Source organism: Echinops telfairi, unplaced genomic scaffold (genome assembly GCF_000313985.2).
Source record: "Echinops telfairi isolate 266 unplaced genomic scaffold, ASM31398v2 ScPeMD7_7466;HRSCAF=8504, whole genome shotgun sequence".
NCBI classification, from domain to species: domain Eukaryota; kingdom Metazoa; phylum Chordata; class Mammalia; order Afrosoricida; family Tenrecidae; genus Echinops; species Echinops telfairi.
Window position 1 is genome coordinate 2,503,587 of NW_022111366.1, and position 18,508 is coordinate 2,522,094.

Sequence of the window (18,508 nt, forward strand, 5' to 3'; positions counted from 1 at the left end):
CTCGAGGTGTGTGCTTACATATACACAGTCTCGAGGTGTGTGCTTACATATACACAGTCTCGGCACTTATTTTTTCCTTATTGTGGCACTTCTCTTCCTTTGGCCACTGTTTCATCCAGCCTCCTAGAGTCGCGACACTCCAGAAATTCATGCTACCAGTTCAAAGTCCCCCACTGAGAGGCCCTGCTCACCTGCTCTCCAGCCACACTGCAATTCTCTAAATATCAGAGTCCAATGTCAATTCATAGGCAGGCACAGAGAGTCCCCAGGCAAGGCAGCTTTTTGTCTCACTGAATTACAATTTGGACTTGTAAGAAGAGTGACAGAGTGTGAGGGCCTTAGGAGTCCGTGGGAACATAGCTCTATGTATGAAACAACAGCAGCAACAAAAACACGCACTGCCGTCGAGTCAATGCCAACTCGCAGCAACCCTATAGGCAGGGTGCAACCGCCTCTTTGAGTTTCCAAGACTGTTAACTCTCTGTATGGGAGTAGAAAGTCTCATTTGTCTCCCGCAGTGCAGCTGGTGGTTTTGAAAAAGCTGACCTTGCAGTTAGCAGCCCAACATTGTAACCACTACACCACCATGGGTCATTTTTTAATTATTTTTTCTTTTTTAGGGCTCCTTGTATAACACTTAAGCTTAATCTTAAAGGACAAACTCAGGTTGCCTACACAAAGACTGCAGGAGGAGAGGCTCCAACAGTAACTGCAAAGCATAGAGACCGGTGAAGGCCGGGTGCTCAGAGACCTACTGCTCTGGCTACAGTATAGGATGGATGTCCAGACGGAAAAATGAGCACAGAGTAACAGAAAGGGTTCCGTCAGGGAGCAGTCATGTCCCTGGGTTCTGAGTAGCAGACCTGCCTCTCCCCCTCCTCTCTCCATTCGTAATCACCAGGAAACTGAGGAGCTGTTGACCTCTGGATGTGGAGGGAACCAGTGTACTGAATGTTCCGCAGAAAGACTTATCGCCTGAAGGTTCTCAGCGCTGTGAGCATCCCCAAGCTAAAAGTCTACTTCCCGGGGTCGGTGTGCTTGGCCAGTCAGGAGCCACTGGACGGACAGGCTTTCTGAGAAGGGCGGGGCTTACCTGGCCAGGCACATGATCATCCCACAGGTGAGCTCCGCAGCACTGAGGCTGTTCCCGTTGGGGGTGCTAAAGACCAAAGGCAAGAGGGGATACATCAGTGCACCCAGACCCAGGACGCCCACTCCTGCCCCACGAGATTGGGAGAGCTACATGTGGCTCCGCCCTTCCGCGGTGCTTCTTACAGACATCCCTACCTGCAGAAGGCACAGGATCCTCCGAGCACCATGCCATGTCTTACTAGGTCTGTTCCTGTGAGGGATGGGTGGTGGGGCTTGTTAGGTAAAGTCAAGTTGACTCTGGCCCACAGTGGCCCAGTCACACTGCAATAGACTTGCCCATCTTTGGGGGAGCGGCTTGTACTTTTCCTCTCCCAGAGCCTCCCTCAGTGTGGGTTTCAAACGCCTTCCATTGAGCAGCTGAGTGCTTAACCATTGTGGCACCAGGGTTCATGGGATGGGCGGGTAGCCCACAGTCACCCAGTTGATTCCACTGCATAGTGACCCTAATGGGGCAGAGTTGCTTTGCTCCATAGGGTTTCCGAGGCTGGAGACAGCCTCAGCTTGTTCCTGCAGAGCAGCTGGTGGGTTTCGAACCACCGGCTCTGTGGTTGGCTAGCAGCCCAAGGCATCCATCACTCAGTGCCACCAGGGCTCCTCGGTGAGTGGGTGAGTCTGTCTACTTTGCCACAGATGCCCACCACATTACGTTTGGCAGTAACCATGCTGCTTTTTTGACCTCCGGCTCTTCGTCTGCTCCGCTCACAGTAAGTCCGGAATGGAGAAGGGTGTTACTAGCCTCCTCATACCCCAGCCCCAGGGCTAGGTTGGCTCTCCCCATTTTACAGGAAGGAGAATAGAGGTGGCCACCCACAAAGCTCATCCTTTTCTCCAAGTCCCGTGCTGGGAAGAGTTTAACACACAGATCCACTCTCCTACCCCATTAGGTCTGTTCACCCCTGGAAACTAAGGGTGCATGGAGAAAAAGTCAAGTGATGCTACTGGAGACATGAGAGGATTGTCAGTGTCAGTCTTTTCCCACAAGAGGTCTGACTTCCGGCTCTCCCCCTACCACCAGCTTAGAAGGGGAGGCGTGAGGAGCGGGGCCTGGGGGCTGGCTGTGTCTAGGGCAAGAAAGAACGTTACTGTTTAACCTTGTGCCTGTCTGTTATTGACCAAGGCCAACGACAGGCCAGCTACCTGCTACCCTACAGGGGCACGTGGAGAGCAGGGGAGGGGCAAGGCCTTGAGGACAGTGAGGACCTCAAGAGATGGGTACAGGCTCAAGGGTGGGGGCACAGACAGGGGATAAACAGCCTGTCCCACCAGCAAGGCCCCAGAACGGGAGCCAGAAACGAGAGGGCTCTGTGCTGGTATGCCGGGCTTCTGCAAAGCAACACTTCTCGGCACAGGGCGCGAAGAAAGAGCTGGGGTGGTGACTAGGCTCCCTGTGGGGCAGGGAGGAAGAGGAAGGGTGTGGACTCCTATTACCGGCAGCAGCAGCATCTTCGTTCAAGGTGGAATAAGGCAGAGCTTCTACAAAACCTGACCATGAACGGAGCAAGAGGTGGAGGCGTACAGGGAAAGCAGCTGTATTCACGAACGTCTTCCTCACTCCCCAGCTGGGCTGCACATGGGGTAAGGGGGTGGCACCTTGTGAGAGCACCAAGAGCCCCTACTTCCAATGGCCGAGAACCACTAAGCTCTGGACGTTGATCGTACCTCTGGACTCAGGGGCCAAGACCCAGCGCCCCCCTCAGCTGCCCCGCTCCGCTCAATCAGACATGGCTTTCTCTCTGTCAAGATCCACACCAACCCCTCAGGCTCCCTGACTTACTTCATGACCAGGACACCCTTCCTGGTGGCAGCCTCCAGGTCCACATTGTCCACGCCCGTGCCGGCCCTGCCCACCACCTGGAGCTTGTCTGCAGCGTTGATGACATCCGCAGTCACCTTGGTGGCCGAGCGGACGATAAGGCCTTCGCAGTCCTGAGGCAGGGGAGACACCAAGGTCCAGAGAGTTCACTTGAGATTCATATTCCCACAGGAAAATCGACTCATTCCCCTACTACCCACCACTGTCAATTCTGACCCACGTGACAGAGCAGGGCTGCTCCCATGTGGTTTTCTTGCCTGTGATCTCGGTGGCAGTCGATCACCAGGTCTTTCTTCCAGAGCTGCGAGGGGGGAATAACCACCAACTAACGCCATTCGCACCACCTCGAAACCTTGACTCATTCCCAGACCCGCGCGGACAGGTTCATAGCCTGCGCACAGGCTAGTTTGGAATCCCTGCAACAAGTCAGAGAGCTGTGGGCTAAGAGTCACATCCTCTTCACTGAGAGTTGAGGAGACTATGTAGCTCAAAACCAGAAAAACTAACTCATGGCGACCCCTATGTGTCGTAGTAGAACAGGGCTCCAGAAGGTTTACAATGGCCGGTTCTTTGGAAGTGCACCACCAGGTCTATCTTCCTAAGTACCTGTTGGTTGGGTCCAGCCTCTAACCTGCCCATTACCAATCCAGAGCATTAACCATCTGCCCAACTGGAGGCTCCACAGTGCTAGGACGCCAAGTGCTCACGTGGCACACTCAGCACCCACTCTGGGGCTCTAGACAGCAGGCCCGTCTCTCCCTGGAGTGCACCACACCACCCACTGCCAGGAGGAGCACCCAGGACCAGCTAAGTGGTGCATATCCTTAATGGATTCTCAGTGAGTGCCAGACCCATACAGGAAGTCAGAAACCATGGCCTGTTCATCTCGGTGAGTTCTCTATTCCTGCATGCTGCTTTGCCCAAAGTGACCGTTCCTGGGTGCTGACTGAATTTGAATATATGCTAGAAGGGATATCTTCAAAGTCTGTCATCTGTCTGGCCAGGATTCAAATCCAAGCTCCTTCCCTCACTAGCTACGAGCTAGTTGTGAACCCGAGCTTCCGTCCCCTCTGATGCGGGAAGAGATAATGAAATGGGAAAGGTAATGTCTGGTCCACTCAACTGACATCACCTTCTCCACAGATAACGAGGTCCTGGAGGGTAGAGGCAGCTCTAACTCTTTAAAGGTTCCTAAGCCAGGCACTAGGATCCCTGGTGGCCTTAGGTTGCTAGCCAAGAGGTTGGTGGTTAAAACTCACTAGCTACTTGGAGGGGAAAAGATGAGGCTTTCTGCTTCCCTAAAGACTTATAGCCTCTATGTATTAACTCCCATTAATAATAAATTAAAAAAACAAAAAACCTTACAGACTTGGAAACTGACATGGGCAGTTCTACTCTACCCTATAGCGTTGTTACGAGTTAGAACCCAGGCCGGGACTCGCTAACCTGGTTGAATAGACGGCTTTCTAAGTGAATGAAAGACACAATGGTGGGAGGAACATTTCCTAAACCTGAAATCCAAGAAAGGGGCAGCAGGAGAGAACCATCAACTGCGATTTATTTGCTCAGCAACCCAGACGATATTCGACTGCAAAGGTGCACATGTAACAAATGAGTCTTAAAATCCATCACAGACCCTTCAAGTGGGCAAGCCATCCCCCAGGATGGTCCTTTTAGGCTCATATAGAATCTTCTGGCATCTTCCCAGAACCAGGTCTTATTCTTGCCCAAATAGCAAACGAGGAGCCCCAAAATACTCAGCAGTCTGTACTCCGCCCCAGAAAGCAAAGACAGCCAGTGTAAAAACACCCCGTGGCAATCAATCCCACGGCCAGAGTTCTAGTCGTAGGTCTGGCAGCAGCAAGCCGGTCCCTGTAGACAAGTCCAATCACTCCCTACCCCTGGTCTCCATGCGCACAAGGAGAGGGTCGGAGCAGACGGCTTGCAGGTTCCTCCCGAGTCTGATCTGGCAGCCGCCAGTGTGAGCCTCTGCATTCTCCTCATGGCAGAACTTACCTGGATCCAACCAGAACCTTCTCATTTCTCCCCTCCCCACTGCCTGGATTCTGGACACGGGAATCAGCCACATGACGGCGGTTCCCAGGGTGAAGGCCCACACGGATTGACTGTGCACCCGCAGGGCCTGGAGCAAGTTTGTACAGGTAGAGTAAACTATCGAGCACGTCCTACCAGAGAAGCAGGCGCAATTCACGTCCACGCAGGGAAGAAGGGGAAAGGAGAGAATGCTGAAGCATGGACTATTTAGGTCATCAGGGTTTCTGAGCACCGGAGCCGGGATCGTTCAGGAGAGACTGCAGAATTCTTTCCCAGGGGAGTTTAGAAGCAGGTTCCATGCCTTCTCGTGGGCTGGGGCCAGCCAGGCCTTGATCACAGAGAGCCAGATGTAGGATCCCTCAAGCCCCTGTACAGCTGAGGTTCTGAAACACAGCCTCCAAGTGAACATTCAGAGGAACATTCACAAGCAGCAATCCAATTTAATGAGAAACTGAAGCCCAAGAAAGATAAGGTTGCCTAAATCCACTATCCCCTTTCCTTTTGTTTACTTCTGTTTACTGGATGGAGGTCCTGTGGTTCCAGCCCAGTAGAGGCACCTTGGAAGAAAGGCCTGGTGAGGGACTGCTCAAAAACTAGTCACTGAAAACCGTACAGAGCACAGTTCTATTAACACACATGGGGTAACTCAGTAACAACGGATTTACATTTATTGGGAGCCTTGTTTGTATGCAGGAGCCCTGGTGGCCTAGTGGATTCCCAGTTGGGCTGTGTGGCAGTTACATAACCCAGTGTCAACTTGAGACTATTAAGAGTAAAGGGGTGGAGTCTAGCCTGTCACTCAGGTCGCAGCTTGATAACCCATTTGGAGGCACTAAGGAGATAAATAGCTCACTGGAGGCCAGACACACACTATCTCCCTGCGAGACATTCCTGTTGATAAGCCAGATGGAGCTGCACTGATGGAGCCACAACCCAGGAACTGGAGGAGCCATGTGGAGACCCACGCCAGTGCTGAGATGCTTTCACCACCACTGGATCCACAAGACTTTCCACCCACTAGACTGTGATCTTCCTGCATAGCATCACTGGATGGCTGTGTGAGTCTAAAGAGGAATTTATAGACTAGTATCGACATGCGGGTGATATCAGACTTATGGACTTGATCTGCAATGCTTTCTTAATGAACAATTGCTCTTTGATATAAAGTTCTCTCTTACACACATCTATGAATTTGTTTCTCTAGTCAACCCGGACTAACTCAGGCTGCTAACTGCAAGGTCAGCAGTTCGATACCAGCAGTTGCTCCACGGGAGACAGATGAGGCTTTCTACTACTACACCCATAAAGTTTGTCTCAAAAATCAACTCGTTGGCAGTGAGTGGGGAACCCTGCGGGCACTGTTGGGTAAATTATTGTAAGGCTAATCACAAACTTGTGGTTCAAACCAACCAGTTGCTCCAAAGGAGAAAGATGAGGCTGTCTGCTCCCAGGGAGATTTGCAGCCTCACAAACCATATGTAGCTCGGGTCACTGTGAGTCAGGACCCACTCCATGGTACTGTGTTTTGGGATTTTGCATGCATATATACAGTATTATGCTAAGTCCTTTCAGCACAGCCCCAGTCCTCAAGGGACTCACAGCGACAGACACACCACAGTCCGTCATCACCATGAGCGCTGTGACAGGTGCACGAATGGATGCTGCGAAGATAGCAAAAGGAAGCTATCCTCCAGGTCACTGCGCTAGGGATGAGGCCAGCACGGGGCGTATCCAGGGGTCCCTGATTTTCCTGCAGCAGCCTCAGAGAACATCAGCTGGGGGGATGCTGCTCTCCACCCCACATTCGAGTTCCTGGCCCTGCTAATGCTCTGTCAATTCCCAAGGCTCAGCAACTTCTCTTCCACAAAACCTTTGCCAACAACCCCTGCCCCTATGTCACTAGTATCGTGTTTCACAAGTGCTGTCCTCTCTTTGACCTGCAGCTTCCTTCGCAGCTCCACTTATTTTACGTCCCTATGGCAAGGGGTAGGTATGAAAAAGCTCCCTCTATCTGTGTTGTTAGCTGTTTCTCCATCATGCTCCTTTCCCCAATCTGTGTTGTAAATATCAACATGCACACCTAGGAGGTGCCAAACATTATACCAGAGGCCATGCATTATTCTCAGCACCGCCCTGCAGAGAAGGGTATAACTGTCCCCATTTTCGACATGAAAAAAAGGCACTTAAAGACGGCAAACCAGCCCAGGAACCAGGAAGCCATCACCATGGCAAACTCTGACCTGTAACCAAGGAAGAGCCGGAGAGCATGACAAGACGTCAACATGATGAGGTCAGAGGCGAGGGCAGACCGTCCGTTCCAGGCAGAAACCTTGGACGGATTTACCAGTCATGATAAGTCCAAATGCCAAGGATTCCCACCTTCTATGAATAGGGTCTGTGAGTTTGGCGTGGCCGTTGCAATACATTATAGAAGGAGCCTTGGTGGCATCGTGGTGATGTGTTGGGCTAGTAACCACAAGGTCAGAAGTTTGAAACCAACAGCTACTCTGTGGGAGAAAGATGCATCTTTCCAGTCCTGTAAAGATTTACAGTCTGGGAAGCGCCCAGGGGCAGTTCTACCCTGTCTGGGGGCTGCCAGCCATCAGAATGGACTTGATCGCTATGAATGAGGGAACGAGGTAGCAAGAAAATGTTCATTTGCGGGACGCACTATAATCAATGTCATGAAGCAAAATGTGTATGAAAACTGGTTTGCTCTGTAAACATTCACCCAATTCGCAAAAAAAAAAAAAAAGTTGAAAGCAAATTACTTCATTAAATAGGTCAGCAATAATTAAAGAGAATAGAAGGAAGACCACTAAAATTGAAATGCGTTTTCAGGCATCACATTGGCTAAAGCAATGGTCATGCTCTGTGTCGGGGAGGGTGCAGGGGAACAAGAGACTAAATATGGCACCATCTTTTCTGAAGACAATTTGGCCGTATGTAAGCACATTTTACATGCATTCCTTTCCAACCAGTAACTACCCTTTAAGTAAAGGGTGACCATGCTGAGGAAATAAACCTTCCTTTGAAGTGGTCAGCCCAGGACAAAGGGTCAGGATCAAAGTTCAACTGTAGAGAAGAGGATTTGGACCAGACTGCTAACCTCATCACCTCCTTCCTTCCCTCAGGCCCATGGCTGCTCTGGATTCTGTGGTTTCTCCATCATTCCCACTGGACGGTAGGTTCCCAGAATTCCACCCCATTCTTGCCACTCTAAACTCAAGCGCAGAAACACGCTTTAAGAAACCACACACACACACACACGCAAGCAGAGTGTCTGTCTACAGCATGCTCTCTCTCTTTTTCTTTTTTTTGCACTTTTCTTGAAGTTCACCTTGCTCAAGCCCAAACCCAATCCATTAGTGATTCTGACTAACGATGACCCCACAGGACAGGACAGAACTGCCCCACAGGGCTTCCAAGACTGTCATCTTTATGAAAACAGACTGCAAATCTTTATTCCACAAAGAGGCTCATGGGTTCGAATTTACCAACGAAATGTACATGCTTAACCTCAGCGCCACTAGGTCTCTTGACTTACCCTCTAGTGGCTCTATACCCTCAAATCCACCTTTGGCACCAGGAAGTCTGAAGCGTTTCAAATCGGTGTTCCATCGTTTAGTGACCCAGGCAGGCAACTGCCTTAAGAGACACCCACTCACCCACAACTAGAACCAGGACTCCCACATCGATCAGTCAACTGGCTTCCAAGGTTTCTCACAATCAACCGCCCCCTTCGCCCATTCAGACAACACATTTATCGAGAGCCAGCCTATCTGTCTCCCTCAAATCCCCTGCACGCTCAGGCACTGCCCCCTCCATAGGGCATAGCTCAACCCCCCATGATTTTGCAGCATGCTGCCTACCCCAGCCCTCCACTTATGCATGACGACCCTCTCCTAATGCCCACGTCCTCCTCTTCGAAGTTCATTACAATTAAGGTGTCTGCCGCTTGGTCATTCTACAGAGGCTCGCCTATTGAGTCGCTGAGATGCTACAAGCATTGGTATTTCAGATACCAGCAGAGTCACCCAGAGTGGACAGGTTTCAGTGGAGGCTGAAGAAAAAGGCAAGACTGACTTCAAAAATTAGTCCATTTTTCGTAACGAAACAGCCTCTATGGCAGTGCTGGATGGCGAGCGCATAGACTAGAGAAAAAATAACGCACTGCCATCGAGTCACTGCTGCCTCGTCGTGATCCCCTGTGGGCCTCTGAGACTTAACCGCGGACCAGAGTAGAAAACCCAGTCTTTCTCTCGTGGAGCCACTGGTGGTTTCGATCTGCCGACCATGCAGATCGCAGCCCATGCGCAACCATAGACTAGAAGAAACTCACAATACACGGTGGCCACCATCCAGGAGATCCAAAGATGGGAAACCTTGAAAATGGGGCAGAACCAGCAGTGTTTCGTTCTGTTGTGTTTGGAAGCGCCACTTGGTTTGTGTTTAAATTAATCATTTTATTGAGGGGCTCTCACAAGTCTTGTAACAATCCATCATTCAGTAGTATTAAGCACACTTGTACATATGTTGCCATCAACATTTCCAAAACATTTCTTTCTACTTGAACCCTTGGTATCAGCTCCTCTTTTTTCTCCTCCCTCCCACCCTCCTGAATCCTTGATCAATTATATATTATTATTGTTATTTCATGTCTTACACTGTCTGTTGTCTCCCTTCACCCACCCTACTGTTCTTTGTCACCCAGGGGCTAAAGATCCAACCTTGTGATGGGTTCCCCTTTCTCCCCCTTAACCCCCATCTCCCTACCCTCCCTACCCTACTCCCACTACTATTCCTGAGGGTTTTATCTGTCCCGAATTCCATATGTCGAGAGCTCTTATCTGTACTAATGTGTGTACTCCAGTCTAGCTGGATTTTCAAGGTAGAACTAAGTCATGGTAGTGGGGGGTGGGGGGTAGCATTCAGGAACTGTATTAAGGCATTAGGAAGGTTGAGAACCACTGAACGAGAGGAATGATGTTGGAAGCACCACTTTGAAGGCAACTAACAACTTTCTTCTCCAGCATCCCAAGATCCTCCCTGTCCTCTGCCCTCCCGGACAGGAAAGCACCTCTGCGGACACTCCTGTTCCCAGCTCCCCGAGGGCTACACCTCGGCCCTGCAGCTGGGAGGAACAGAAACTGTCTACATTTGGTGTCCTCCCCCTCCCCGTCCCTAGCTGCTGGAGGGTTGGAAACAGCCACTGGTCTGCTTCAAAGACGCCTGCTCCGGAAAAACTGCCAACTCAGCAGTGGAAATCCAAGCATGGTTCTCAAGTCTGCACATGCTTGCTTTCCCAAGGGGGCTGGGCTTGGCCTCGGGGTAACTCTAAAATTGCTTGCACCACTGATTTAAATCATATTCAATGAGAAGGCAAGTATGCCGTTTTGAACAGATTTGATCTTGACTCACTGGGTGGTTAAGTTTTTGCAAGCTAACTCCTTGAGTAAATGTGCTGATTTTAAAATAGTCTTTTAAAAGATGAACTTTCACGTGTGTGCCCTGTATCTTTCTTACAATTCTGAGATAAGGACACAAAGGTGCCTTAAACTGAAAACCAACCTCTCTGCCAGGAGTCCATTCCCACCCTCAGGGCCCCTACAGGGCAGAGTCGAATGACTCCTTTGGTTTTCCAAGGCGGTACAGCTTCAGGAGAGCAGGAAGCCTCGTCTTCTCATGCAGGGCATGGCCGGCAGCCCAGGGTGCCATCCACTACCCCACGAGGTTAAATGCACTACAGCATTCCATTTAGGGGACCCTGGTGGTGCTGGGGTAACCCGTCATCTGCTCCCATAAACATATACAGCTTCAGAAACCCTGTTTTGGGTCACTTTGAGTCAGAAAAGGTGACATAGTGAGTTAGGCATTGGGCTGCTAGCCACAAGGTCAGCAGTTCCAAGCCACCAGCCACTCCTTGGGAGAAAGATGAGGCTTTCTGCTCCCATCTAGAGGTATAGCCTCAGAAACCCACGGGAGTTGTTCTACTGAGTGGCCACTCAGTCAACTTGATGGCAGTAAGGTGGTTTTCCTTTTGTTTTGGGGGTGGCGGGTGTAGGGGACATGTTTGGACAACTAATAGTACTCAATGAAGCAAAATATTATTCTTTAAGTGCACCACATATAGAGTATCATTTCGTGAAACCTTATTGTGTTTATATGTAAATACGTTTCCTTGTTACATGCATCTGTGTGTACTGAGTTATGATGTAAAATGAATTTCTTATTTTGAGTTCTGGTGAAACTTTAAAAGGCATTGATGCATAGTAAGATCGTTCGTATCTGTCTCCCTACATATTGCATTTCTTGATGAGGTGATACCTGGGGACAAAGAGAGGCACACAGCCCGAGTTCTGTTTCAAAAGGATGCTTTTTTGCTTGAAGCCAGTGTTTGTCAAGCTTTTTGAGTGCTCTCTCCTTAAAACAATCAAAAGACACCTAAGTTGTGATTAGATATTCACATACCACACACCCCTCTCACAATGAAGGGAATTTCATGAAACAATCGTGCACCTTGCTATGGGTCATCGCTCTTGGATATATCCTATTTTGTTTTTATAAATGCAGGCATGGCCTTTGAAAGCATTCCTTTATCTACTCATGAGTTGGGTGACTCACTGTAAGCTGGGAAAGGATCATTCTAGGGCAGCGGTTCTCAACCTGTGGGTCACGACTCCTTTGGGGGAATCGAACGACCCTTTCACAGGGGTCGCCCGATTCATAACAGTAGCAAAATTACAGTAATGAAGTAGCAACAAAATGTTATGGTTGGGAGGTCACCATAACATGAGGAACTGTATGAAAGGGTCGCGGCATGAGGAAGTTGAGAACCACCGGTCTAAGGGGAATGGACGTACCATGAAAAAGTGAGAGAGCGAACTAGGCTGGCTTCGAGGCTGGCTAGGAATACCAAGGCTTGAAAACTGAGGCCCCCTGGCCGGTCCCAGTTCCCACCAGTGGTATTTTTTAAATAAATAAATAATGGGGGGGGGGGGGCAGTTGGCACTACACAATAACAAGACATAATAGGAAAGGGGCCCTTTTAGGGAGCAGCTCACGATTAAGTGACCTTCTAAAGCTGACATTTTACAATGACACACACAATGGCACAGCCCTCCCAATGGGCCTACTGTGCCCAGCAGACATGTTATTGTTGCTGCTTGACGTCATCACGTCAGATCTGACTGCTACCGACCCTGTGCACCAGAGTGAAGCACTGCCCGGTCCTGCGCCATCCTCACAATTGGTCTTCTGCTTGAGTCCATTGCCGCCGTCCACGTGTCAACCCCCCTTGTCCAGGACCTTCCTCTTGTTTCGCTGCCCCTCTCCTGTACCAAGCATCGTCCTTCCCCGGGGACTGGTCTCTCCTGATAGCATGTCGAAAGTACTTGAGACAAAGTCTGACATCCAGGAGCACTCGGGCTGTACTTCTTGCAAGACAGACCTGTTGGTTCTTTTGGAAGTCCAGGGTACTTTCAATATTCTCCACCAGCACCATCATTCACATGTAGCGATCATTCTTCAGCCTCCCTAGTCAATGGTACTGACAAAGGCCCTCCTTTCTGGGAAGGTATTGTCAAAGCTTTAAAGGGTTCGGTAAAGGCCCTCCATGGCTTAGTGGTGGTTATGCATGGGGCTGTGATCAGAGTAGTCAGCAGTTCGAAATCATCAGACAGAGCTTTCTACTCCCTTAATCTCGGAAATTCAGGGGCAGTTCGACCCTGCCATATAGGGTGGCTCTAAGTGAGCACTGACGTGACGGCAGTGAGTTTTAAAGAGTTCTGTAAGTTTCAGCTGCAGACTGAAGTGGGTGTCAGGACCCCAGACTAGCAACAGTCTGTCACCCTCCATAACCTATTACAGCGTCCCTCTCTCCCCACCCCACCCGCACCCGCCAAGACCATTAAGTTCGTACACTTGTATTAGAAAGTGGTAAAGGCCCTCTTTTGACTGCTGCTTCCCTGAGCATAGACAATGCCAAGGCTAGGGTCTGGTGATCCTGTCCTCAAAGTAACCTCCTTCTTTGTAATACTTTACACAAAGCAAGGACTAAGGTGTGCCTGGCCCACGCCATTCAATTGCCTCGTCTGCATGGAAGAGTTCGACATTGACTACGGAAGACTGAAGAATAATCAATGCATTTGAATTATGGTGCTGGCAGAGAACATGGACAGTCCCAAGGGCTGCCAAAATGGCCAAACGAATCTGTCTTAGAAGTCCAGCCAGGAGGTATGGGTCCTTACTTGCTTAGAGGTAAGGATGGTGGGACTTCGCTTACCTTACACACCTGGGATATGTTGTCAGGAGAGACCAATCTCTGGAGAAGGACATCATGCTTGGTAAAGTGAAGAGCCGGCAAAAGACGGGCAGACCCTGAGCAAGATGGACTGATGCAGTGGCTGCCACGATGGCCTCAAACATCACGACCTAACAACCACAACAAAAGGCACTCCTCCCAGCCTGCTGCCCGATGTGTGTGTCAAAACCGCTCTGCAAACCACTCCCGAGCCAAGGCCAGTGGCTGCGAGTCTACCACCAGGGAGGAGACGGGACCATGCAGGGGCTCCACTTCCCTGCCAGCCCGCCAGGACATCCAGTCAGGTCCCAAAACCCCTGTACACCAGGCCAGGCTATGGGAAACAGGATTCCTCCCAAGTTGTCCCCCCCAAATATATGCCAAACTTAGCGGCTTGCGAATGACTATACACTTGGAGGTCATCAGAAGTAGCCATCTGGAGCCAGCAGACAACACTGTTTATCCCACAAGTAGGGCCCACTCCTTCTGATAAGGATAGTAGTTGTCTGTTTCCTTGTAGGAGACACCAGAGAGGTCAAACCTGCCCAAGGATGACCAAAGTTAGGCTGCCATCATGAATCTAGGGTCCACCCATCTTGTCACATGTATACCCCTAGACCTTCCCATTCCTATGGGCACACCCCTAGCTCATCCCCTTCCTGTTACACTTATGCCTATCATAGATCCCCTTACCTGTAATCATGTCCCCCTAATAAGATATAACCCTTGGTTAGCAATAAAGTTGAAGCTCTCCACGGCTCTCACCCCCGAAGCTCTCTCCTTCTCTCGTGGCTGGGCTCCCCCTACGTGGACCACAAAGCGGGGCTGACATAAGCAATGCTACCATGAATAGTGTCTGACTCCATTTTTCCAATCTCTTCTCTACCTCTCATGCGCTCTATGACTTTATTATAAGGTGACCAGACGTTCCACTTTTGGCCGGGCGGGGGTTCCGATTTTTAACAATGTTTCCCGCATCCCGCGGCGTTTTAAAAAAAGTCCCGCTTTGTGGAAAGAATGCACGACCAGCTAGGGTATACGGTTTTCGGCTGCCATGTGGCTATTTCACCAGGTGAGTTTTATCAATGGTGTCCCGTTTTACCAATGTTAAAATCTGGTCACCTTACTACTATAATCTTTACTTATTATCGCTGTACAATTGAGCCTACCGGACCTGTGATGATTTGTGGGGGGACCCTCTCCTTAACCCCACACCAGGCCATAATGACACCCCCCTTTCTCTACACTTCCAGCAGGCAGTGAAATGGTCGACTTGGCACTGACGTACTGCCTTATTGGGTCCTTCCATCTGTATAAGTCATGCTGCCCAAGAGCAGGCAGAGTAGAAGGGAACTTCTCTGGGTACAAGAGCTGGGAAACTGGATTCAGTGCCAGGGTGGGTGGAAGTGCGAGGTTCCATGGGGAAACCGCCTCTGACAGACAGGCGGACAAGGAGGGCCCCAGGCTGTTTTGAGGACTAAGCGTGTGGCAAAGCTGAAACATCAACAGCTGCCTTGAAGGGTTAAGGCAACCCTGGTTAAGAGGTTGGCCAATGCCTGGAGTGGGAAGTGGGTTGAGTTGAGTTTTTTGTTTGTGGGTTGGGTTGAGTTGTTTTGTTTGTGTGGTTAATGGGGGTGGTCGGAGGCCAGGCCTGGCCAAGGGGAGAGTCTAGGGGGATGGGTGAGAGTGGGGAAGTGCAGGAGCTGAAGAGGAAGGCTCATTAATCTCTTCTGAGATACAGCTACCAAACTTCAAAGGTCTTTTTCAAGCAGGGTCGATAAGATCTGAAGCAGGAGTTCCTGGTGTGTCACAATGCAGAGGTGGCCAATGACCGAAAGACTTGCTCAGGAAAATAAACTTTCGGGGGATGTTTGGAAGAGACAGGATTCTGGGTCAGCCTGGTCTCTCCAGGTCAGAAGTAAGGCACTGTGGCCTGATCCAGGTGGAGGGGCAAGGGCCCCAGCGTCAGGCGGCGGGCGGCCACGTGGGTGGCGATCGCCTGGGCGCCCCCTGCCCGCCTCCTTCGCTCAGAGCGCTCCCCCAGAGGCCCAGGGGGCGGCGAAAGCATGCAGGAGTCTTGCATCAGCCTATAGCAGGCATGGCGTTTGCTGCCCCAGCAGGGCCGCCTGCCCCAGCAGCTTCCTCAGCACCCACCAGATTGCCGACCGAGTCGGGATTTGCTCTAAGAGGAGCCCCTGGGTCCAGAGCTCCCCGAAGGAAGCCACTTTGGCGTCCCTGCCCCCTCGGGTCCCTGCCGCGCGTGGACCGGCCGCTGGGCCGCTGCTCGCCAGGGCGCTGGCGTGGCGCGTTGGCACCTCGCGGAGAGCCGGCAGGACCAGTTGGAGCAGCGTGCGCGTCGCAATGCCCGAGGAAGGCAAGCCACCGGGAACCACGCTGTTGCAAACTAAACAAAAAGTTTGCATCTCGCAGCCCGCCGCCGTGGGTTCGTCCCTCCCAAATCCTCCATCTCTGGAGGCCCCCGGGGTGACGGATACCCGGAGGGAGGGCAGGGACGCGCTGGCCGGGGCGGTGGCCGGTGGCCAGGACCCACGCCCTTTCCCGTTTGCATTACCTGCAGCTCAGCGATCAGCTCCTCCTTGCTCAGATTCTGTTTCTCCACCACCCGCAGCCCTCCATCTTGCAGGATCTTCCGGCAGCAAGGGTCCAGGCTGTCACTAATGAGCACTTTCCGCATATCCGCAAAGGCCATGGCTGGAGTCGCTCTCGGAACCGCGGGGCTCCCTCGGGGCAAGAACCTAACCGAGAAACTGCCGCTCGGCCTGGAGCTCGCGCAACTGAGCAAGATTCTGGGGCTCCCGCTCCTCCTTTACCTCCCCCTCCGCCTTCTAGCGCTTCTTTTGATTGGACAGAAAGGCTCCAACTCTTGGTGGCTCCGCCTTCTCCTCGCGGTTCCAGCCTGCCCGTTCAGCGCCCACTTTATTTTTCTCCGGAGATGAATCAATCTCTCAATCTCAGCAGAAGCGCCTCCCGACACCTGGTACGCAAATGAAAGCACGGTCTACGCTGATTAGCTGATTCATATCTGGAACAAACGAAGCCTAAGCGATCTGACTATGAGAAAAAGAAGTTCTCCTCTTGATTTTCCCCTCCTTAAAGAACTCGTTCATCATTTGCATATCTCGCATTTATGGAGGGCAACAATTATGTGCAAGGCGTTGTGCTAGACTCTGCAGAAGGAGCCCCATGTCTCTGGTGGTCAAACACCCAGGAAACAAATAAACAAACCTCCAAACCCAACCCATTCCATTTGTTGATTTCCGTTCTAGTGAGAGAGGTCTTACCCCCTAAGGTTTTCAAGGCTGGGATCTACAGACACAGACTTCCATTGCTTCCCCCCACTCCCCACCCCTTCTTCCCCTCCATGGGTTACCAGTCAAGCGTTTAACCATGGTGCCTCCGTGCTCCTTGGCCTCACATCAGAGGAGGATACTGAACACAAACACAATGACAAGTTAGCTATGGGCTGCTAAAGGAAAGACTGGACTTGGTACCCTGTTTCCCCGAAAGTAACACATCCCCCGAAAATAAGACCTCCCCGAAAATAAGGCCCACCGAAGCTACCATAATTCTGGGCTTTGCACCTAAGCCGTGGCCGAAGAGCAGTTCACTGTTGGCCTTAGCGCAGCCGCAGCAGACAGGAAGTGCGAGGTCTCTTTTACTAAAACAACAAACAATAAATATATACCGTATTCTTCTTCATGTAAAAATAAGACATCCCCTGAAAATAAGATCTAGCACATCTTTGGGAGCAAAAATTAATATAAGACACTGTCTTATTTTCGAAGAAACAGGGCAGTTCACCCAGAGTTGTATGGGAAGACAAGCCTGTGGGTCTACCTCTGAAAAACAAACTCCGGGCAATTCTACAGAGCCTGGTTTTCCTGTGCCACTGCATCCAAATCAACTCCCCCAAACCCACTGAGATCCGTCTCTAAGGAAGCAGACAGTCTCATCCATCTCCTGCACAGCTGGTGTCTATAAAACGCAGGCCTGAGGTCGGCAGTCCAACATTTACCTCACTGTCCTGCCAGGCTGTGCACGGAGTTAAAACTTAAAATCTCACTGCCACTGAGTCAATTCTCACTCACAGCAACCCTTTAGGACAGGGTAAAACTGCCCCACCCACTCACCCATCCCCCACCCCCACCCCAACCCCACCCCAATCCCCCATGGGTTCCTAAAGCTATAACTCTTGACCCGAGTAGAAAGCCTCGTTTTTCTCCTGTGGAGCGCCTGGTGGTTTCGAAGTACAGAACTCGTGGTTAGCGCAAAACCGCTATACCACCAGGGCCTATTAATTTCTGAGGCGCACACACACCAAACTAGAATGCAGCTCTATAGATATGTCCAATCTGTTTAATCACTGTGTCTCTGCCCTATATTTTGCAAGACAGTCTAATGCTCAATCCTTATCCTTTAGAATTATGTATTATCAAATCCAAATTTATGAAAATTTTGGATTGATTTTTCTTAGGTACTAAGGCTTCCAAATCAGATTTGACATCAAATCTCCGGGTAGAAAAGAGGATAACTTATCTATTCTGTTTAGATGTACTTTCCCCACAGACCAGCATGTATGTGCACTGCATTTCTCTATGCAATCTCTTCAGGGAGTAGCCAACAGTCTTAAGGGGTTCAGGCAGACAGTAGGGCGATGCCAGGAGGCTAATGGAGGGGACACAGGAAGCACTCTTTTTTTTTTTTTAGCTTCTACTTTTCTTCAAGCTTTCCCAGGACCATCCCCTGTCTCCACTCAGTGGAGAGTTTCAACCCTGTCATCGCACCTCTTTACAGCAAGTCAAACCACGTGAATATGAAATGTCTGAAGTGTACCCAGAGGCCCTGCTGGACCTTAACTCCTTATTATTTTTTTCCACATTATGTTTTCCTTATTATGTATGTCCTTCAAACCAAAAACCCAGATGTACGTCACAGATACCTTCAACACAGTCCGAGTCCCAAAAAACCCAAAACCAGACTCAGTGCCATCGAGTCAATGCTGACTCACAGCAACCCCCTTGTGGGTTTCCAAGACTGTAACTGTTTACGAGAATCAAAAGTCCAGTCTTTCTCCCGAGGAGCTGCTGGTGGTTTCGAACTGCCAACCATGCTGCTGGCAGCCAAACACTTAACCACTATACCACCAGGGCTCCCATAGTCCAAAA

At 50.6% G+C, this 18,508-nt stretch overlaps 1 protein-coding gene across 1 annotated transcript in view; it reads right to left on the reverse strand.

Moving 5' to 3' along the window:
* PHGDH (phosphoglycerate dehydrogenase) overlaps window positions 1-16,103 on the reverse strand; it is a 44,808-nt gene extending 28,705 nt beyond the window's left edge. The window contains exons 1-3 of the mRNA XM_004714875.3: window positions 15,895-16,103; window positions 2,927-3,078; window positions 1,094-1,159 (exon numbers count right to left, since the gene is read on the reverse strand). Of these exons, the coding sequence (XP_004714932.1) occupies window positions 1,094-1,159; window positions 2,927-3,078; window positions 15,895-16,032 (356 nt within the window). The 5' untranslated portion in view covers window positions 16,033-16,103. The remainder of the gene's footprint in view (window positions 1-1,093; window positions 1,160-2,926; window positions 3,079-15,894) is intronic.
* Between the last annotated feature and the right edge of the window lie 2,405 nt (window positions 16,104-18,508).